We start from the raw sequence: 20,162 nt of genomic DNA, 5'->3' as shown, positions 1-20,162 counted from the left end.
TCACTAGCATAACGGCTGCATGCACGGCTTCCGCCGTTTGTGATCTGCCGCGTCTGGCCGCGTAATGACGTGTTGCTCGAAAAAGAAAGTGCTGGCCAGCACGAAAATTCATCGCTGGAACCGAGCACAGTCTGCTTGAAGACTACCCACGAAAGCGGATTAACCTTGCAGCCCCTGGGCTTGTGCGCCGGTGAGTAAAAAAGCAGTGCTTCGCATTTTCAACTTTGAATTTCTTTGCGTGCGAGGCGGATAAAGCAGATTCCTGTCGTCATTTCTTAAAAGTAGAAAATAGTAATAATTATAAAGTTATTGCCCTTCCAAAGCAATTCAAACGAGGCTCTTGCTATTTTGCCAAGTTGCTAAAATTGCTAACATGAGTACGGCATAGATAATAAAGTTTTGGCTGTTTCTGCATAAATGATACACCGCGATAAGTTCACTGCACATTAGTGACAAGTGTACTTCCGGTGATACAGTTAGATTAACTGCATTTGAGACATAATAAAATGACTGTTTATTACTAGTATCTGGCAGAAACAATTGTCATCTAATCGAGGCTTGACTAAGCACAGCCGACACAAGGACACCACTGAAAGAAATGCACACTCAAAACAGTGTTGGTGTGTGTGTGTTTTTCTGTCATGGAGCGTTTCGTGCATTGTTCTCTGACATACATGAATCACAAACTCAGGCACACTTCCACCATAGTAATTGAGGCGCTTTTTTCTTTCGATTCCAGCCTCCAAGACGCTGCTCATATTTGGACTCATCCCTTTGGACTCTATTGTCTCTGAACGTACAAGTCAACCGTGAATGTGTCACCACTGGAAGTAACATCAAGGGCCAGCATCATCACAGGGTATGTATTTGAACACTTCAACTAGAACCGTGATTTATTCATTATGGGACAAACTTTTGTTTCACCATTTTTTGCTTGCATGTGTGTCATGGCTTTGTCATTTCTCTTTTCAGGAAGACGGACAAAAGAGAGATTATTGGTCTACAAGCTGCCCACGCTAAGCCACAAGATGCTCAACTGTCACCATAATGACAACAGGTCCTCTTGAACTACGTGCCTCACTATGAAATGTTTGGAAGTTTACCAGATAGAGAGGTGTGAGCCCTGTTAGGAAAGCAGCAGTCTACAGTTCTGTATCGTACCGAGCGGAAATGAGAAATTTGACATACAAGCTTAGTTGCTTTTAAGGGCGTTTTATGACAATCGGGGAAGTAACATATTGAGTCCCAACTTGTTTCTTTTCCAGTCATTATAGCCGTGACGACCAGAACAGAAACAATGTAGCAAGCTCCTACTTGCTAATGCACAAACTCTGTCATCTGCTCTGTGCAAATCAATTTGACGGGCATTAGTACCATGAAGTATCACATGCTCCCTCACAACGATACTTTGTTACATGAAAATGCAAAGAATTTTAAAATGATCAAAAGCGCCTAATGCAATTTTAAGGAAATGACACTTCATGTTGACTGAAACTCTGGCAGTCACTCTTCATTTTATTTTTTGTTTAAAGTACCCTCAGGGCCACCTCGCATTAAAGAGGGGAGTGGTTACAAAGTAGTAGAGTAAAACAAACAAGTGCAGTGAGTTCTTGTAACACAATGATTCTCCTGATTATACAATGTTAGCTAATGTTTTGCAAAAAGTTTGTTATCTGTGATGGCTACGATACTTGGTGGTTACATTTCTGAGATGTACGGGGCATGAAAGAAAGACTTCGTGTTACATGAATCAATCCCTACCTTACTGCGATGATCGACGCAATTTGAAATGCACCGAGGCCGCAGTATGAAGTCGTCATGAAGTGTGGTGCGATAAAAAATTTTATGAAATAGCAAAAGATGGCCGACTCTGCGGCGATTAGCTAGTGGAATGAGTGCTAGACTAGTTTACATTGAAGTTATACTTGCGGTACGGTTATAATTAGAAATAATGAAACGAGTAGAGTTACTGTGTACTAGTTCAAGTGAAGTAATAAGATTAACGCGACTGGCATCCCGTATTGCAGATGCATATTCCAGTTTCGAGCGAATTAGTCTTGTAAAGCTGTAGTTCTAAAGTAGACAGTGCTTTGGAAAAGTTGTGCCATAAGTACCCGAGCATGTTATTAGCATTGCTAATGATGCACTCTATATTAATGGTCCAATTTAAGTTATTTGTAATGTTTACACAGATATATTTATATGGCATGACAAAATCTAAGGGAACGTTAACATGGCAAGTGCTAGGATTAGAATTAGATCTCGAAATACGCATTATTTTGCATTTGTTTACTACAAGAGGCTCATATACAGTTTGCATGAAATCAATAACTAGGCTAGTACTGCACCATAAGAGATATCTAGAAAAGGCAAGCTCACACAACCGGCCAGCCTATTTCACACTTCACAAACTTGAGAAATCACTAAAAACAAATATTGTTTCTCTTCAAACAGCAGATGACAAACCTGAGCGCCGTGTGCTCCCAAAAAGATTTTGAAATGTACTTGCAGAATAAGTTCAGCTTAACATTCAGCTAATCAACAGTGGACGAGCACGGGAAACCTCACCTGAGCACTAAATGTGCAGCAGAAGAATATCCAGAGCACAAAATATGTGGTGTGAAATTTAGCATGACGCCCCCCCCCCCCCCCCCCCTACACTTCTTGCTACGAGGGCAATAGGACATTGCAGCTCGAGCTCATCTTGCTGACAGTACATTTTTGCCGAGCATTTTTTTATGTTCCTTTCTTTACTCTAGCTGAAATCGTCGAACGCAGAGAATGTAAAACGTCAAGCAGCACTGTACGCAATACAAGTACGAGGGCAGCTCAGCATACATATCACTGTCTGAACCTTCGTTCGCCCTGCTTTACGGCACGCCGAACACGATGAGAGACTTCGCTCGATTTCAGCTTTGCGTTCCATTAAATAGATGGTTATTTGTGTTTCTGTATGTTGTAAACTCGGTGACGGACAACATTAAGTCCACCTGAGCTGTACGAAAATTGTGAGCATGTACTGCCTCATTCACCATTGACAATAAACAATGTAAGCTTACTTGTTTGAAGTGTTTTATTGCCAGTTGAGGCCTCTCGGTCACCTGGCGACATAAACAGATATCTGTAGTCATGTTATAGTACAGTACACACGAATACCGCTCCGAAAGCGGTAACAAAACGTCCAAAACCAGCGAGCGAGCAGCGCGACCAGCCCTACGAACCGCTACCGTAGCGGCCATATTGCTCACTACGTAATGATGATGATGTTAGTTTCGATTCTGCCACCGCCATCTCTCGGTCGCATACTTTAGTTCACAACGCCACCGCTACGCTTATTTCCGTTGCACTGTGGAAGGTACAGTTTCCCTTCTCTAAGTTTGTATGGGTGTTCTATGGTGGAGACGGTGGGGAGTTGCATTCTGCTCTTGCGGCTGCCGACGGAGCTGCCGCGCAGGCACCGTATCTTGAAAGCGATCTGCTATGTGGCCGAAGTGTGTGCCCGCGATCTGCGATGGGTACAAAGGGCGTGCGCCGAGTGCCTCTAGCTTCATATGCGCCGTTTTTTTTTTTTCGTTTTTTTTTTTCGACGTTCGCGTTGAAGCGACAGAATAGACAGCGCGAAGGTCAATATGCCCGCGGTCATCGAGCGAGATGTGTTCATGTAACCTGTGCGCGCGTGACCCCGTGCTTATTTAGTTAATAAGCGCATATTTACAACTTTATAGGGCCGATAAAACTAACATCCTTACTCGTATCGCTGTCTATTAATTGGCTATCGCAATCGATGCTCCGCCTTTTTAGCGAAAGTGCGACGTTTTTCTTAAGCCGCTCTAAGCCTCATAATTTTTTTCACTTGGGGGGGGGGGGGGGCGAGTTTCTCGGACTGTTCGGTTTTGTGGACTGCTCGATTTTTCAGTCCCCGCGAAGTCCGGAAAATCGGTCGGCTACTGCACTCGGAAAGTGAAGCATTCAACTGTGCGCCACCCGTTGTAAATGCAAAGCGATCCCGATGCTCGTGTGTCACACAGGATTTTTTTTTTTCGGATGACTAGGTATCAAGCGCTGCCACAAAATCGTTTATACGCGTGGATATTATCGCTTTCTAACGTGGCTACTGATTTAACTGCGCACGAAATGTTTCATACAGATCTATTTCTACGAAAATAAACGGTCCTGGACTGCACTACAAGAAAAGGGATGCTAAAACAGAATTAACCAGGTCATGTTCGTGTTGTTTTAAACAACACACGAGAAAATCTATATTTTAATTTTCAACATTGACAGGTCGATCGATCTTTATTGCAGTGGTTTTCTCACTACACTTTGTTATTTTTGACACAGCCGCCCGTATTCCGTCGCTCTTCGAGCCACATTTCGCTCGGTTCTGCATATTTCTGAGCATCTCCTCGCTTTGTTTACTCAAGGCAAACCGCAGTCTTCAAAGCAAATGCGCGAAGAAGCTTTTCCATCACATTATGGCATTTAGGGAGTTCGATGAAATACCGCAAGGAGCTTTTCAGCTTTGCGATATCAACAAGTTCACCAAGTGAGAGTGAACTTGTCAATCTTTATCCGGTGCAGCCAGAGATAGCACGGCGCTTGCTGTCGCTCTTTCCGCTTAACTGGTATCGCGAAAAGCGCTTTCCCGGACTCCCGGCGGTTGCTGCACCCGAACGTGCAGCACCCGGGCATTTCCTTTCGTTTTGTTTTAAGTCTACGAAAGTTACATATACACTAAATTATACAAAATGCAAAATCTGACCTCGTTGATGACTCGTACGCGCGGCGTGTGCGAGTGATGTCTGTCTGCTTATCTCCTCCGGCGCGGCTTAGATCCGCCATCTATAGTGGAAAGTGATCACCCGACGGCAACTGACCAATCGGCGGCGCGGCGGCTAAGAGAAAAGGGCTGCGGTACTTTCCAGGTTCCAGTGACCTTAATTGGGACGTACGCGCTAGAGCTTTCTCGTCTCCTGTTTGCAGCTAAGGTTGCAACTAAGGCTCGCCCTATCGTCACGTTGAACGTTTTAATTCCCCGGTGATGCAATTGGCGATAGACGTCGTCAAATCCGAGACTGTTTGGCGCAGTTGGGCGCAATTTTTGTGGATTGTATCAGGATGGCGCAGTAAATCCCAATTGGCGCACTTTGGCGCAGTTGGCACAGGAGTGGAATCACTGCATGGCTGCATGTCTCTATAGACATGTGACGGCAGTTTTTGTATACTTAGCACAGTGGGTCAGTGAGAGCAGGGAGTCTGCGAGGAAATTGCAGCAAAAACAAAGAAATCTACATCCTACCAACGTGGATTTGTTTATACTGCTTGAGATGATGGCTGCAGCAAGGGCTGCCACGTATCCGGCGGTGACAGAGCGATCGTTCGAGAATATGCGCCTCTTGTTTCAAGAACGCTGGTTTCAGTGCCACCCAACAGGCATCGCGTGCCGATTCGGTGTTGCCGGAAATAAATTTGCGCGAAGAGGCCATATTATCGGTAGAGCACTTTTGGCGATATTAGATGCGATCACTTTTGCTTTCGGCACTGACGGGCGACAGCCTGCATGGAACACTTTGTGTGCACTGAATTGCTCCGGGTCCGGTGCCGAGTTTGCGAAAGGTTGCAAAAGTGATTGTATCTCTGAAAACGATCGACCGAGAATACCACTCCATAGAAGTACCGCCATCGCTGACCGACACATGGAGCGCACTCTGTGCTGTTGGCTACGTGATTCTATAGCCTCGAGCAAGGCCTGCAAAAGTAGGCTATCCGAATTTTGACAGTAAAATTTTGCTTCGTGATGCATTATATTTATCTGTGCTTTCTCATTCTGCTTCAAAAAAATTCTTCAGAAAGCAAATTTTTTCGCTTTCCTTTGTGATTTTGTTATTGCGGGGTTCCACTGTATAGAAAAAAAAAACAACTGCAAAGGGCTACTGCAGCAGAATCTCAGTGCTACCACTAACGGTGATAGCCCAGTGGCTTGGCATTGCTTTTGCAACCACAGATTTTTATGACTCATAGCTTTGGTAACCTCATGCACAGCCTGAAGCAAAGTCAAAAAACGCATTCCACTGTAAACTGTGGCACCAAGGTTCTGTTTGGCAGCCCATAATAGATATTTTCTTCCAACGCAGCATTAAGCAATGTATGTAAGGAGTACAGATTGGCATAGGCGCATTATTTACAAGGTGGATGCATTTAATATGCATAACCATGCACAAAATGATAGTATGCACTAACAGCCAAGCGCACATTTGCGTCTCCTTATGTGCACTACCACAAGTGACAAATACTAAATAAATTTGATGCTGCAGTAAATTAAAGTCAAAATAAGAACTACGAGAATTTCTTTTTCCAATGCAGTGACAAAAAAAAATTAGTGCAGCTTGCACTGGAGGCCCAATGCTAAAGAGACAGCGGAGCCGATGGGCACCTAGCTAGACCTGGCTTTTGGGCTAGACGAAGCACTACAATGTCAACCCCAGCATTTTCCGGAATTTATTGATTATTGATCGATTAGCTATTCATTGGCTATCGATTGGCTATCGCAAAGTATTGGCCACGTATTTGGGCTAGGCTAAGCACTACCAAGTCATCCCCAGCATTTTCAGAAATTTATTGATCATTTGTCTATTATCGATTAACTAATGATTGGATATCGATTGGCTACCGCAAGGTATTGGTCATGTATTTGGGCTAGGCTAAGCACTACCAAGTCATCCCCAGAATTTCCCAGAATTTATTGATTATTGATCCGTTAGCTATTCATTAGCTATTGATTGGCTATCGCAAGGTATTGGCCATGTATTTGGGCTAGGCTAAGCACTACCACGTCATCACCAGTATTTCCCGGAATTTACTGATTACTTGTCAATTATCGATTAGGTATTGACTGGCTATCGCAAGGTATTGGCCACGTATTTCGGCTAGGCTACTGCACTACCAAGTCATCCCGAGCATTTCTCAGAATTTATTATTTGTCGATTATCGATTAGCTATCGATGACTGACTAAGCTTAATCAGTCCCAACCATGTTTAGCTAGACTTATACCCATGCCACATGGGCAAAGTAAAGTGCACTTTGAGCAAGTGAACTTCAGTGCGCTGAGTGTCACTTTGGCGGCGCGCTGCTACATGAGAAAGAAAAGTGTGCTTTCAAATTGATGGTCATGGCAATCGGGAGTCAGATGGGAAAGCATATATTTGTTAGTATAGAAATGAGTGACCGAAAACAGTTTAACATTGTTAGACACAACATTGAAAATCCACCTTTACAAGCGCCGGAAACGACGGCAACTTGACCAGCAACAGTCAAAACGACTCGATCTGCCAAACAACTGCGCAGCCATTGCCCAGCGTGGTCGTGAACAGCCCGAGAGCCAGAGTAGTTTTTTGCTGTTCTAGTTGTTCTTTTTTTGCAGCGTGGCACATTTTATTATCTTTTAACGTTAGCAATTTAAAACAATGTTGTAGCGGGCGTTGATGCCCGCTGATCGTGATCATTTTTATTTGTGTGCGCATACCAATTCATACGACGGCGGGGCAAGGCGCATACGCTGCCAACGTGCCTCACGTTATCTCCGGCGCGCCGCGGGAGATATGCAGCCAACACGCCCCCTTTCTGTTATCGTTTTCGAAGCATGTTTTTCTTGGAAAATAAACTAGTTCTTGCCCCAAACTTCAAGGAGTGTAGTCGTCTTCATTTCGCTCCTGCTTGGGGCGAGTACGCTACAAAGTGGTGACCCGTGACGTTTGGAAAAACAGCAGCCATGTCAGACGAGGAAGGCACTTCAAGCTCATGCACAACCAACGCCTCAGAGTTAAAGCTTCCTCATTTCTGACCCAAAAACCCCAGGGTGTGGTTCAGCCAAGTCGAGGCCCGCTTCCAGCTTCGCCGCATCAAATCGCAGGAGTCGAAATACCGCCACGTCGTTGCAGCACTGCCACCTGACATCGCTGACGCCATAGACGATGTGCTCGCCTCCACTCCATCGAAGAAGCCCTACGAGGAACTAAAGAGCACCATCCTGAAACGTCTTGAGGTGTCCAAACAGAGCAGGCTTCAACAACTCCTGTCTCACGAAGAGCTCGGTGACCAGCGTCCCTCGCAACTACTCCACCGAATGCGTCAGCTGCTGGGCCAACTAGCGTCAGAGGAGCGTCAACAGCCATAGCTTCGCGAGTTGTTTTTGCAGAGACTGCCAGAGTGCCAGAGTCAACACGGTTGATACTCGCTGGCTCGGACGACGTGGCTCTCGAGCGTCTGGCTCAAATCGCCGACCGCAAAATGCCTATTGCTGCAGCGGGAATGTCCGAACATACAGACAGGTTAGGTCGCTTAGAGGACAGAGTTGACCGACTTGCTGCAGCAGTCGAAAACGTCGCCCTGTCCAACAAACACCGTCCTGCACGGCATCGTTCGTCGTCCCATGCTCGAAGCCCGCAGCACCGCAGCCACTCAAGCGAGGCAGAGCAGAGCGTCTGCTGGTACCACCACCGTTTCAGAGAGCAAGCCACTTGCTGCACCCAACCATGCTCGTGGACGGGAAACGCACCGGCCAGTCGCTAACGGCGGAGTGCGACACTGGCCATAGCTCAAGCCGCCTCTTCTTCGTTGTCGACCGCATCACCGGCACACGCCTCCTTGTCCATACCGGAGCTGAGCTATCTATCCTACTAGCAACAGCTCAACATCGCCGATGCGGCAAGTTCATTTCCAGCCTAATCGCAGTCAATAATACTGCTATTGCATCATATGGAGTTCAGTCAATGACGATAGACATCGGACTCAGGCGCACATATCGATGGCTCTTCGTCGTGGCTGACGTCAGAATTGCCATCCTGGGAGCGGACTTTCTGAGCCACTTCAATCTTGACGTTAGCGTTCGCGATCGTCGTCTCAAGGACAACGTCACTTCGCTCGCTGTTCTCGGACTGAAGTCTGACCTGTCCTCATGCGGCATTTTCACTTTCAACCCAGAGGTCAAACTTCCAAAAGATTCTGGCTGAATTCCCTGAAATCACCAAACCTCGGAACACCGAACTGCCAATCAAGCACAAGGTGACGCATCACATTGTCACCAGCGGACGGCCCGTTGCCGCTAGACCTAGGAGGCTCGCTGGACAAAGATACGGAGTCGTCCGCCATGAGTTCGACCACATGCTCCAGCTCGGCATTATTCGACCTTCTTCCAGCAACTGGTCTTCTGCGCTGCACATGGTGCCAAAACAAGAGCCTGGTGACTGGCGGCCTTGTGGTGATTATCGGCACTCAATGCTGTGACAACGGCAGACCAATAACCCCTCCCTCACATCCATGATTTCAGCGCTCGCCTCGCGGGAACGACCATCTTCACTAAGCTGGATCTGATGGCCGCTTATCACCAGATTCCAGTAGAGCCGAACGACATCCCAAAGACGGCCTTAACAACACCTTTCGGCCTCTTTGAATTTGTTCGTATGCCGTACGGACTTAAGAACGCGGCTCAAACGTTCCAGCGTTTCATGAATGAGGTCACTCGTGGACTGCTCTTTGTCTTCGTCTACTTAGACGACATTTTGGTCGCCAGCAAAACGCCGGAAGAGCACGAAAATCACCTGCGCCTCCTCTTTGAGCGTCTTGATGAGCACGGTCTGGTTTTGAAGCCCCAAAAGTGCATGTTTGGTGCTGAAGCACTAGATTTCCTAGGTCATTGAATCACCCCGCAAGGCATCTTGCCGCTCGAATCACGGGTACAAGCAGTTAGGGAATTTCCCACGCCTACCTCTTTCCGCAAGTTGTGCGAGTTTCTCGGGCTGATCAACTTCCATAGGTGCTTCATCCCATTCTGTGCACACATTCTACAGCCGCTAACTGACTTGCTGCGCCGGGACTCCAAGAAAACGCCCGAGTTTCACTGGTCAGCGGAGCACGAAAAAGTCTTCCAGGACGCCAAAACTCAGCTTGCCTACGCAACGCTTCTGATGCACCCGCTTTCTGACTCGCGAATGCGGCTCATAGTTGACGCTTCAACGACGGCAGTGGGAGCAGTGTTGCAACAATACGACGGCAAGGACTGGAAACCAATAGGTTTCTTTTCAAAACGTCTGAAACAACCGGAAGTGCGCTATAGCACCTTTGGAAGAGAGATGCTGGCCATTTATTGACACTGACCTCAGATTCTGTGGTTTGTGACAGCGACTATGGCATCGCTCCTTCATTATACACTCTTTTAACAAGGCATGCAGCCCTCCCTCGCTCCATTGTGACTGTTTGTGCGAACCGGGCATGTATCCCTAATCTGAACTTTGGACGCACACCACATTTTCTCCCCGAAGGTATCACGCTGGACAGCATAGCGCCTTTAGATGCACATGACCCTCTGGCCCGTACTACTGATGCTCCCCAGTCTTTTGGAAGCCCTGACACCAGTACTTCATTTGACGCATTTTGACGCAATGATTGCCCCAGACTTTTCGGCTGCGGAGTCTGACGACCTTCGTTGCTTGCTAGCCAGTTACAGCGATGTTTTCGATGTTGCTTTGCCCCATCTTAGCCAGACAAAAGTTGTGACTTATCCCATTGCCACCGGGAATGCCAGTCCCATGCATAGGCGTCCTTACCAAGTGTTTGCGACTGAACGGCATGTAATTCAAACAGAAGTCGAGAAAATGCTTACAAAGGACATCATTGAACCATCTACGAGTCCTTGGGCGTCCCCTGTGGTGCTTGTCAGAAAAAAAAAAGACAACACCTGGCGATTCTGCACCGACTATCGGCATCTAAACAAGATTACTAAGGAGGACGTACACCCTCTGCTGTGAATTGACGATGCCCTCGACTCTTTGCATGGCGCACAGCATTCTTCTTCTTAGACCTTCGGTCTGGCTATTGGGAAATTGCCGTTGACGAAAAAGACAGGGAGAAGACTGCCTTTATAACACCCGATGGGCTCTACCAGTTCAAAGTTATGCCATTTGGCTTGTGCAATGCCCCTGAAACCCTTCTTCGCTATTTCAAGTGGTCTACTTGCCTGTGTTATCTCGTCGACATCGTCATTTTCTTGCCTACGTTCTCCAGCCATCTAAGTAGACTCTCGGCTATTCTGCGCATCCTCCGCTATGCAAGTCTTCAACTTAACTCTGCAAATGCTAATTCGGTCACCGAGCGATCACTGTACTTGGCCATCTTGTCGGTGCTACAGGTATACGGCCTTACCCTGCCAAAGTTAGCGCCATTGCCAACTGTCCGACTCCTCGCTCTACTCGGGCCATCCGTTCCATTTTTGGCCTGTGTTCTTATTTTCGGCGGTTTGTGAAAGATTTTGCAGAAATAGCATGGCCCCTCACCTGCCTTCTTTAGAAAGATGTGACTTTTTCTTGGGGTCCTTCACAAGCGTCCGCCTTCTTGAAGCTGATTGGACTACTGACATCACCACCAGTGTTGGCTCACTTCGACGAATCTGCGACTACAGAAATCCGTAGTGACGCCAGTGGCCACGGAATTGGTGTAGTTCTAGCCCAACGCCAGCATGGTCAGGACTGTGTTATTGCTTATGCCAGCCACCTTCTTTCCTTGGCTGAGCAAAACTATTTGATCACAGAGAGAGAGTGTCTCGCTCTAGTCTGGGCCATCGCCAAGTTTCGTCCTTACCTCTATAGTCGACCCTTTATTGTCATTACTGAATGCCATGCTCTATGCTGGCTGTCTTCTCTCAAAGATCCCACTGCTCACCTTGGTTGTTGGGAACTGGGACTTCAAGTATACTCATACACCGTCCTTTACAAGTCTGGCCACTTGCACCAGGATGCCGACTGCCTCTCCAGATACCCCTAGATTCACCGGACACTGCCATGAGCGACTCCAGCCCTTGTGTTCTTTCCATCTCTCAACTCTTCAACATTGCTGCCGAACAACGCCTTGACGCATCTCTACACAAGATCATCGAAAATTTCACTCCCTCGCTCCTGATCCTTCCCTCAATCTCTTTATACTACAAAATGCCACGTTATATCGTTGCAGTTTACTCCCTGACGGTCCTGATCTGTTGTTAGTCATCCCGGCTCACCTCCTTTCCACTGTCCTGGTGCAGCTTCCCGATGCATTTACGGCGGGACATCTCGGCGTGTCACGCACATGCAACCATGCTCGCCGCTGTGTATATTGGTCTGGTATGTCCCACTCAGTGTGCTATTACGTGGGCTTGTGCGACCTTTGTCAGCGCCAGAAAAAGTTGACTCTGCCGCCTGCAGGCCATCTTCAGTCTCTGGACATTCTGTACGAGCCTTTTCACTGTGTCAGCTTCGATTTACTTGGTCCGTTTCCCCTATCCGCCTCTGGAAACAAGTGGGTCACCATTGCCACAAATGATGCCACGCGGTTTGCCATTATGCATGCACTTCCCACTAGCTGTGCCACTGTCGTTGCAGACTTCTTGCTGCGTAACGTCATACTCCAGCACAAAGCTCCTCGACAACTGCTAACTGACTGGGGCAGGCAATTCCTGTCAAGGGGTGATCGATAACATTCTAAGATCCTGCGCGATGCAACATAAACTGACTACGGCCTACCATCCACAGACAAATGGCTTGACAGAACGCCTGAACCGCACACTTACCGACATGTTGGCCATGTACAGTGGAATCTCGATGATACGAATCTCACGGGGTCATGAAAAATATTCGTATTAGCCGAAATTCGTATCATCGAAACACAATTAAAACTAGCTAAATTATGGGGGGATGAGAGCGTCAGATCGCGAAAATCGCGAGAAATATTTATTTTTGAAAACCCCGCGTTTCCGTATCTGGAACGCCTAATATACGCTGTATCAAAATGGTTCGGGTGAAAACGCGCTATAAGTGGCTGAAAAAGATTTATTCGTCAGTGCGCAGGGCGAGAAAACAGCTTTAGATCGCGCAAAATTACCGCACTTCACGGAGACATATCTTGTATTTCCCGCCACCGAGCGCCGCCATCTTGGTATCGTTCGAAAGCTTAAAGTTTTGCCGTTCCGCTTCTCAATTCACGTGTCGTCGCCATCTTGTAACAAACGCGCCAACTCAAAAGAAGCGTGGATCTGCGATAGGTAGTCACACGGACCCTCCGATGAAAGCGGCCTCCGATTGGCTGCTGTGCTGAAAGGCATCTCTCCATTGGTTGCTGCTGTGGCAGGGGCAAGATGGCAACCGCAGTTGTCTGCTTCGTAAACCACGCCGGCGTCTTCACTTGACACACAGAATTCGGATTACTGAGAGCTCCCAGGTTAGTGATGGATCGTCGCTCGTTGGAGAAAAAATTTTGGACGAAGCACGCCTTCGGAATACGGAAGCGCAAGACTCCTACGGCAAGAAAAGTACGGTGATTAGCGGGAGAAGCGGAGGAGCACCCGACTTAACGTGCCGCGCTACCTCGCACCGTGGATTACGTGCCGCGCTATCTTGCACCGTGTGGCTCCGGCAGCGAAACCGACAATCGCCCTGTGCCATCGGCACCAATAACGCAGTCGATGGAAGACACGCCAACGGAGGCTCCCGCGCCTCGGCGTATGGCTGCGTGAATCAGCTGAGATCGTATCTCGGTAGACATAGCTTGCTGCGACTAGGCAAAATGGCACAAACACAAAGAACGGGGCCCGAAGCACAGCAGCCACTCCGTCCGATGGGCGGCCGCCGAAAAGGCGGAAAAGCACGAAAGCAAGAAAAGCGCCACCGCTTCAAATTCTTCGCGCCCAGTCACGGCCTCCGCGCTGTCCGGCGCCGCGTCCGCGCCTCCGCACTAAAAGAGAAAGGCAGAAAGCGCGTGACTGCGCGCTGTTGTCTTTCTCGGCCGTTGGTGGGGCGGCGTTTATTCGTATCAACCAACGCGGGTCGAAAATCGATTCGTAACAACGATACTCTCCCTGCGATCTTCAATTACCCCTGGATTGCGCTAGCTGATCCCAACTTGCACCTGCAAATTTTTTACTTCATCACCCCCCCTAGTTTTCTGCCGTCCTCGACTGCGCTTCCCTTCTCTTGGTATCCATTCTGTAACTCTAATGGTCCACCGGGTATCCATTCTACGCATTACATGGCCTGCCCAGCTCCATTTTTTTCTTTATGTCAATTACAATATCCCTCTGATCCACTCAAGGCTTATTTTATTCGAGGATTATTTTGGTGCAATCACTCACGGTGTGGAATCATCGGCCCCGCTCAGCCGGTTGGGTGTGGATGTGGGCGTGGTGTCCTTGACGACTGAGTGCACGTCCTCGTGGGCGACATCCAGTTCCAGCAGATCTACAAAAAGGGCCACGCGTTGGCACTACTGTTGTGTCACAATGGCGTATGTTATTACTCAGCTCACTTTTTTCTGTCTATAAGAGGACGCTTTAGCTCAGCAGCTACTATTTAAATAAATGAAAAAGAGCATTCAGCTTGGCACTGAAATCAATGCAGTTGTGTTTGTACCGGTTGTAGGAAGTACCCCTTTAGTTCAGGCCACTAACTTTTGTAGAAATATTTCAAGAACTGAAAAGGCCCGGGGGCAGTAGAAAGACTCAGCAGTCTGGTATCAACCTAGAATATTTCACTGAATACAATTAAGCCTTTCAGGGTCAATGGCGTACACGTACGTCCTCCACGAACACCTTCAAAATGGGCAATGACGTACATGTATGTTATCGCTTGTACATTTAAAAAGCACGCCTCTTTCGATCATTTCTTTCACTTGGCATGTGCTGCCACTTGACGGAAACATGTGGAATTTTTACTTGCGCGAATGCCTCTCCGGTGTTTTTTTTTTTTTTTTTTATGGCAACGGCGCGTTGGCTATGGCTCGAGCATCCGGGTGCGCGCTGCGGCGACAAGTGCGCCATTCTTTCGATCATTTCTTTCGCTCGGTATGTGCTGCCACTCGAGGGGAACACGTAGAATTTTTTACTTGCACCAATGCATCTCCTCTTTTTTTTTTTTATGGCAGCGGCGCGTCCGCTATCACTTGCACATCCGGGCGCGCGCGGCACCAGCGGCAAGTTACGGTTTTCTCCTGCGGCGGATCCCGCTTGTTGCACGCGCTAAACTGATAGCTATCTAGTTTCAAATCTCTCATAGGGTGACCGCTTGTTACTCGATCGTTTATCGCCCACTGCAGTGCGATTACACCTATTCACAGGCAGGCGCGTATATACATAAACCGTACTGCCGTTTTTGCGTTTCTTTTTTTTTTTGGAGACCACAAAAGCTCTATCGCACCTTGTTGGCGATAAGATGAAGGCTTCTTACTTATTTCGGTTTCCGGACATGCACACAACCATTTTTCAGTGGGCTTATGTTCTTATTCATGAATAAACATTGTGTATTTTACAACACAAACGATTTTTTCCTCACTTTACTGTTACTCTAAAAAAAGTATGACCATATTTTTTCGAAATAGGTTCTTTTGAAGAATTTAAATCAGCAATAAAGAAAATTCACCCTGGGGGGTCGCATTTGGCAAAAAAATTCGACCCTCAAAGGGTTAAAGATGTGGCTATTCAATTATTACTTATATGTTCAAGTTTAAGCACACCCATACTCTATAAGCTGCTCAAACGATCGTCAATGAATGCTGGGGGCATCCACTGTACGAGTCAAGTAGTTTGCTTGCATATCTCAGCTCGACCATTGAATCACTCACCTGCGTCATCTTGCTCCAAGGTAACGTTGTCCCTGATGACCACTGCAACAGACATCGATAATGAGCATCTGAACCAAAGGATGACCAGTTAAAACAAAGCTGACGACTTCTGACAAGAAGGAAGGTTTTGGTCTGTGCTATATACAGAAATCGGCACAATCATGAAAGGGGCCCTGAACTACTTTTTATTGAAGTGCAGAAAGACATTTGAGGTGAAAATGGGCTATTTCAGAAATACTTTGCCGCAAAAAGTACTTCAATGCGTTCAGAAGAAGCAGAGTTATTAGCAATCAAACAAAGCCTCAGCTGTGCTCCCCCTTCCTTTTTCAATGCCTTGCACTGCAAAGGCTATGGCAGAGTGGGGCGGGGCCACAATGCTCCGCCTTCAAAACGTCACCGTGGCGCACAGTTCAAAGTTCTGATTTTGGAGTCTACGCCGCGCTAAATGTAAGCCAAACGCGGTTGTCCTCAGAGAGCCGCAGTGCACTTAGCCAGTGGACTCGTGGTGGCACCCTGCGGCGGCCGCAGTGTAACCGACCGCAGCGACCAATAGCAGCCGCGTATATGAATGTGCTTCATTGCGCAATAAAGCACACAGAAGAGAGTGAGGATCACGGCTCTGTTGAAACGAGGGCGTTTGAGAGAAAGGTGACTTCGCACTCCACTTGCGAGCTCCACGCACTGCGTACGACAGCAAAACTTGGCTGAGATGTTCACAGCAGCGTATGCTACCCGCGGATTATGTTACTTCACAAAGCCCGAGGAATGGTTCTGGGCCCCTTGAAATATTCAAATAACTGAACACCATTAGCGCACATCCGTGTCCTACTACATAGATTCTCAGATGCTAGTGTGCAACGTTCCGGCTACACAAATAAGAGCCATCCCTGCGGCAATAAGAATCCTGGATGGTGTACCATACAGCAGGTCCTGCAATAACAGGAAGTCCTCTATGTCAGAGTAGAGATAAGGGAGACCTTGGTGAAAACTCATACACCTGTAAATATTGTTTAGTGGGACCTTCAATTTGTTTATGCTTTCACAGTGAAGAGGCACACCTCTACCAGAAAGTGTCAATGAAATCTATTTCTTTACTTGAGCAAACTTGTGCCAAGAAACCAAAGCAATACTAAAGTGACAACTATAGTGGTAAGCACAGCCAGCAGTAATTTACAGTCGATAATCTGGACATACTCAATTATACGTTCGTCCAACCCACGTCGTGCCGAAACCGCAGGAAAAGCTTACTGTAAAGCTGCATTGCTATGCGAGTTCCGGCTTTGTTGGTTCCGCCCGTCCCGTGTTTGTTCATTCACAAGTTACAGAGAAACCTCATTAACATGTACCCGACAAGAACGCAGCTTAACTACACACTAAACGGTAGTATGTAACCACCCAGTACAAGCCTGCATCCCTTGACGTGCTCCACACTGCTACCAATAAAGAAATAAATGTGATGCCGTTACCTGAAACACACACCACAAGTTTTTTTCTCCTCTTTTCCACAGCAGTGAAAAATTCCATCTCTCTCACACGACTGGGCGACAGTGCAAAGGCGAGCAGGATTTTGAAACTTTGGCAGAAAACACAGCGGCAGAGCTGGACGACTGATCTGCCTTTCCACAATACACGTATGCGCATTTGTACAGCGATCAGCTTTTGAGCGGCACTTTATTGAAGCGCGACACCTACTGCCACGTTGTGCCAATCGTCCCATGCAATTCGTGCAGCACATCGCCTACTAAGCACATGCCGTCATTGTGCCGGTATGTTGCTGTGTCGTACAAGAGCGTTTGCCACTACATTGCAGCGTTTGTGCAGGCAGCTTTCTTTGTGCCCTTGCTGCTTTTGGCTGTGCACTTGTGCAGTGCATATCTTGTTGAGCCAACGTGGCGATGGTGAGCTCCTTTCATTTCTGCGAGCGACATGCACTTGAAGCAGTCACACTCCTAGACGCAGCAGGGAACGATGGAGCGTTTGGGTTATCGCTTACTAAAAGTGCGCAGTATGCTTACAACGGCACTACGACCTCATACTAGGCCGTCATACTGGTGCAACCATCGGTGGTTAATTGCTTAGCTGATGCCGCCCCCACGCCTTCGTGCATATCTGATGCGTATTCGTATAGCACCACCGCAAGCGCACCGAAGCCGCAATCAATGGTAGACAAGTCCATGCACTTTCTGAAAAGGTGAAAAATCTTTTGCAGCATAGCGTGGCACATTTTGTTTTGCATTTTGTAGAGTAAAGTCCCTTGTTTTCTAGCGAATCTTATATTCCGGACTCCAGATTATTTGGACCTTTAGGCGGTGCCCGTAGAGTCTGAATTATCGACTAGCGCCTGCAATTCAATCAGACTACTCGAGTCTGTTCGCTATTTAATCCATAGCAATCCATGATTGCTTGACTAGATTTCAACATGCACTGCCTTATTTGCACTGCATGTACATCTCATGGCGTTGTTTACATTGGAAATTCGTTCGAATTTGCAGTTTCTGTGGTGTACACCTGTGCGACAGTTTGCTTGACGAAGGTGACCGATGCATTGCGCTTCTCTGTTCAAAATGGCCAAACTTTACAAGGAGCCCTTTAAGTACGACACTGCAGCAAGTAAAAAACACATCTGACACAGGCATGACACAAATGCAGTCAGGTGAACTCACCTGTGTCAGCCGCAGGTGCGGCCATCGTGCTTTTCTCCCTGGCTCTAGTGTCTGGCCGGATTTCAGGAGCAATGGCACCAACAATTCGTGATGACCTCGTTGGGCCAGGTGCTAGTCACGTAAACCAAAGCAAAAGGCCTTTCAGTTGCATTCATATATCCTCTCGGCGGTAGTAACAACTTTTCTTTCTGTGAAGTCATACAGAGTGCGGTAACAAAGCAACTAAAGAGTGGACTGTGCACAGTGCTTGTACTAAGAAGCTGAAAATTGAGCATGTCAAACGTGTACAAGGCAATAACACGGAGAAAACGGAACGAAAGAGGATACGGTGACTACGAAAAACGATGAACTGGGTGAATATGTGGTGCCTGCATAGCCCATGGCCTCACTCCCTCCCTTACAAGGCTCCCTCTGAGTAATGAAAACCAATGGAACTTAACCCTTTAAGAACGAAAGACGAGCTCAGCTCGTCAAGTGCATACTTTCAAAAAAGACTAACAACAAGACTAACGACGAGACAAGCTCGTCCAGCGCATATTCGTAGGAGCGTGCAAATACGGGATAGTAGATTTCGAATTGAATAGTGCATGGGTTCTCAAAGTGGGTTCCGCGGAACCTACGGGTTCCGCAGGCCCCTGCTCGGGGTTCCGCGAGCCACTGATAAATTTTCCCTGGTCCCGCTCTCGACAAGTGTCTAAAACGGCGAACACGAGGTGCGCTTGATCCAAAGAACCTCCATTACCCATGCCCGAGTGTCAAAAAGCACGTCACAGTGCGTCGCGCGAACTGCGCAATAAATACGCAAGCAGCTTGTAGCCACCCAACCTCTGAGAACGGGCAGCGCGCCTAAGCTTTCGCACTTGAATCTCGGAGGCCGTAAGTTACCACCATGCGCCTATCTCCTATTAGGAGATAGGGTAGGTGCCGATAGCGTGCGCACTGACCTATACGTTGGAGGAAAAATTAAAAAAAAAAAAAAAAAAAAAAAACGCGGAGCACCGCAAATGCGCGCCGCAGGAGAGCAAGAACAGCGTAGCGTCCAACCGAAACGAAGCGGCGCAGTCCGCATCGCGTGTGGTCCTCAGCGGCAATCGTACGCGGCACGTGACTGACAGCAACGCCGAAGCGCTTCGTGCCTAATTGTGCCTTTAAAGCCTTTATTCTTGAGTTTATCGCCGCGCGTAACACCGCGCTGGCGGCTAGCCGCGTGCCTCCGTAAGTGCGTAGTCGCTATCTCTGATCGCGTCGATAACCTCCGCAGTTTCGTCCGCAGCGGTTGCGGCAAATAGTAGTTTCGTTTTCACTCGATGCGCGCGTCGGCTGCGTGCCTTCACAACTGCGTAGTCGCCTCCCATGGCAGCGTCGATAGCGACCGCAGTTTCGTCCGCACGTCTTGCAGCGAAAGGTAGTTTCGTTTTGACTTGGTGCGTGCGTCAGCCGCCTGCCTTCTGAACCGCAAGGTCGCCGTCCATGATCACGTCGATAGCGGCCGCGGTTTCGTCCGCAGTAGTTTCGCTTTTACTCAGTGCAAAGCTGTCGAAGATAAAAACCACCGGCTACATCGCGATGGACGGACAATTTGTTGCCGAGCACCTGAGTGGCGAAAAAATAATCGGGATGTGCGCCCGTTGGTGCAAAGCGCGTCTCGGATGAAAACGCGCGCCGCGAAGGATGTCGCGAGGCCTTCGCCGCTGCTAGCGCTAATCAGTCATGAGATGAAGAGAATTTCAGCTTCCGCACTGGTCTTGTGCTAAATAGAAACAAGATTTGACGATTCATAGAGTAAATAAAAGCGTGTTGACGTAGTGAAGCATTGTTTGTTTTCTTGATACCCTCGACAATTCGACATTCGGTTAATTCGG

The 20,162-nt window shown here is 47.8% G+C and overlaps 1 protein-coding gene across 2 annotated transcripts in view; it reads right to left on the bottom strand.

Annotated features, from left to right (window-relative positions):
* Positions 1 to 20,162, bottom strand: part of LOC119445451 (zinc finger CCCH domain-containing protein 14-like) — a 125,071-nt gene that overhangs the window by 41,881 nt on the left and 63,028 nt on the right. For both annotated transcript variants that reach the window (XM_037709733.2, XM_037709732.2), the window contains 3 exons: positions 18,301 to 18,411; positions 15,638 to 15,679; positions 14,154 to 14,259 (listed from right to left, as the gene is read on the bottom strand). In XM_037709733.2, coding sequence (XP_037565661.1) covers positions 14,154 to 14,259; positions 15,638 to 15,679; positions 18,301 to 18,411 — 259 coding nt within the window. The remainder of the gene's footprint in view (positions 1 to 14,153; positions 14,260 to 15,637; positions 15,680 to 18,300; positions 18,412 to 20,162) is intronic.

The sequence above is a fragment of the Dermacentor silvarum genome, chromosome 3, assembly GCF_013339745.2.
Source record: "Dermacentor silvarum isolate Dsil-2018 chromosome 3, BIME_Dsil_1.4, whole genome shotgun sequence".
Classification (NCBI taxonomy): Eukaryota; Metazoa; Arthropoda; class Arachnida; order Ixodida; family Ixodidae; genus Dermacentor; species Dermacentor silvarum.
The sequence above is the reverse complement of the archived record's forward strand: the minus strand, read 5'-3'. Positions and strand labels throughout refer to the sequence as shown.